General features: G+C 53.6%; 1 protein-coding gene across 1 annotated transcript in view; it reads left to right on the top strand.

Annotated features, from left to right (window-relative positions):
* LOC108803656 (serine/threonine-protein phosphatase 2A 56 kDa regulatory subunit delta isoform-like) overlaps positions 1-1,689 on the top strand; it is a 21,124-nt gene that overhangs the window by 6,623 nt on the left and 12,812 nt on the right. Inside the window, exons 3-4 of the mRNA XM_018575479.1 lie at positions 904-1,106; positions 1,181-1,291. Of these exons, the coding sequence (XP_018430981.1) occupies positions 904-1,106; positions 1,181-1,291 (314 nt within the window). The remainder of the gene's footprint in view (positions 1-903; positions 1,107-1,180; positions 1,292-1,689) is intronic.

Here is a 1,689-nt window from a genome sequence, read left to right as displayed (position 1 = left end):
TGGTATTCTGCATTCATTGCTGTATAATTTTACACTTTTTTCTTTTTTACTTCTACTGCTCCAAGCTTGCTGCAATCTCAATACAAACTAGAAGTCCATCACTGGAGCCATTTTTTAAAATGTATTTTATTTTTTATCCGATTAACCGATTAATCGAACTTAATAATCGGCTAACTAATCGATTTTGAAAATAATCGTTAGCTGCAGCTCTACTCCCTATAGAGGGGGAATCCGGGTGAGATGCTCTGCAGTGTTGTTCCCCGGGATTGTCTGTGTGTCTGTGCTCCCCATAGAGGGGGAATCCGGGTGAGATGCTCTGCAGTGTTGTATCCCGGGATTGTCTGTGTGTCTGTGCTCCCCATAGAGGGAGACTCCGAGTGAGATGCTCTGCAGTGTTGTATCCCGGGATTGTCTGTCTGTGCTCTCCATAGAGGGGGAATCCGGGTGAGATGCTCTGCAGTGTTGTGCATAGGCCCTTCCCATTTACCCAAATTCTTGGGTAAATGGAGGTCCTGGGTGTGATCAGACAGTGCTGAGTGTCTCTCTCTTGTAGAATGTCCCTCGGGGGAGGAGCCTGAGGTCCTGGGTGTGATCGGAGAGTGCTGAGTGTCTCTCTCTTGTAGAATGTCCCTCGGGGGAGGAGCTGGAGGTCCTGGGTGTGATCAGAGAGTGCTGAGTGTCTCTCTCTTGTAGAATGTCCCTCGGGGGAGGAGCTGGAGGTCCTGGGTGTGATCGGAGAGTGCTGAGTGTCTCTCTCTTGTAGAATGTCCCTCGGGGGAGGAGCTGGAGGTCCTGGGTGTGATCGGAGAGTGCTGAGTGTCTCTCTCTTGTAGAATGTCCCTCGGGGGAGGAGCTGGAGGTCCTGGGTGTGATCGGAGAGTGCTGAGTGTCTCTCTCTTGTAGAATGTCCCTCGGGGGAGGAGCTGGAGGTCCTCTTTGTGGAGAAGATCCGGCAGTGCTGTGTCCTCTTTGACTTTGTCTCGGATCCTCTGAGTGACTTGAAGTACAAGGAGGTGAAGCGCGCGGCGCTGACGGAGATGGTGGATTTTATCACGCACGGTCGCGATGTTCTGACGGACAGTATTTACCCCGAGGCGGTGCACATGGTGAGTGTTCTCCTTCTTGTCCTCGGACAGTCGCTTGTCCATCTCTGAGCCTCTAACAGTCTCTTTCCTGTCAGTTCTGTGTGAACCTGTTCCGGCCCCTGCCGCCCTCTTCTAATCCTAGCGGAGCCGAGTTTGATCCGGAGGAGGACGAGCCGACATTGGAGGCCGCCTGGCCACATTTACAGGTAGTCCTCATACTGCCCCCCAAATATCCGCGGGGGAGGAGCTTGAGGGGGCCCCTAGGTGCCATGCCTGAATAAGACATATGTGGGTGATCTATGGGGAGGAGCTTGAGGGGGCCCCTAGGTGGGATAATGGTGCCATGCCTGGATATGACATATGTAGGTGATCTGTGGGGGAGGAGCTTGAGGGGGCCCCTAGGTGGGATGCCTGAATATGACATATGTGGGGGGGGAGCTTGAGGGGGCCCCTAGGTGCCATGCCTAAATAAGACATGTGAGGGGATCTATGGGGGAGGAGCTTGAGGGGGCCCCTAGGTGGGATAATGGTGCCATGCCTGAATATGACATATGTAGGTGATCTGTGTGGGAGGAGCTTGAGGGGGCCCCTAGGGGGATGCCTG

Source organism: Nanorana parkeri, unplaced genomic scaffold (assembly GCF_000935625.1).
Source record: "Nanorana parkeri isolate BGI_ZX_2015 unplaced genomic scaffold, ASM93562v1 scaffold3992, whole genome shotgun sequence".
Classification (NCBI taxonomy): Eukaryota; Metazoa; Chordata; class Amphibia; order Anura; family Dicroglossidae; genus Nanorana; species Nanorana parkeri.
The sequence above is the reverse complement of the archived record's forward strand: the minus strand, read 5'-3'. Positions and strand labels throughout refer to the sequence as shown.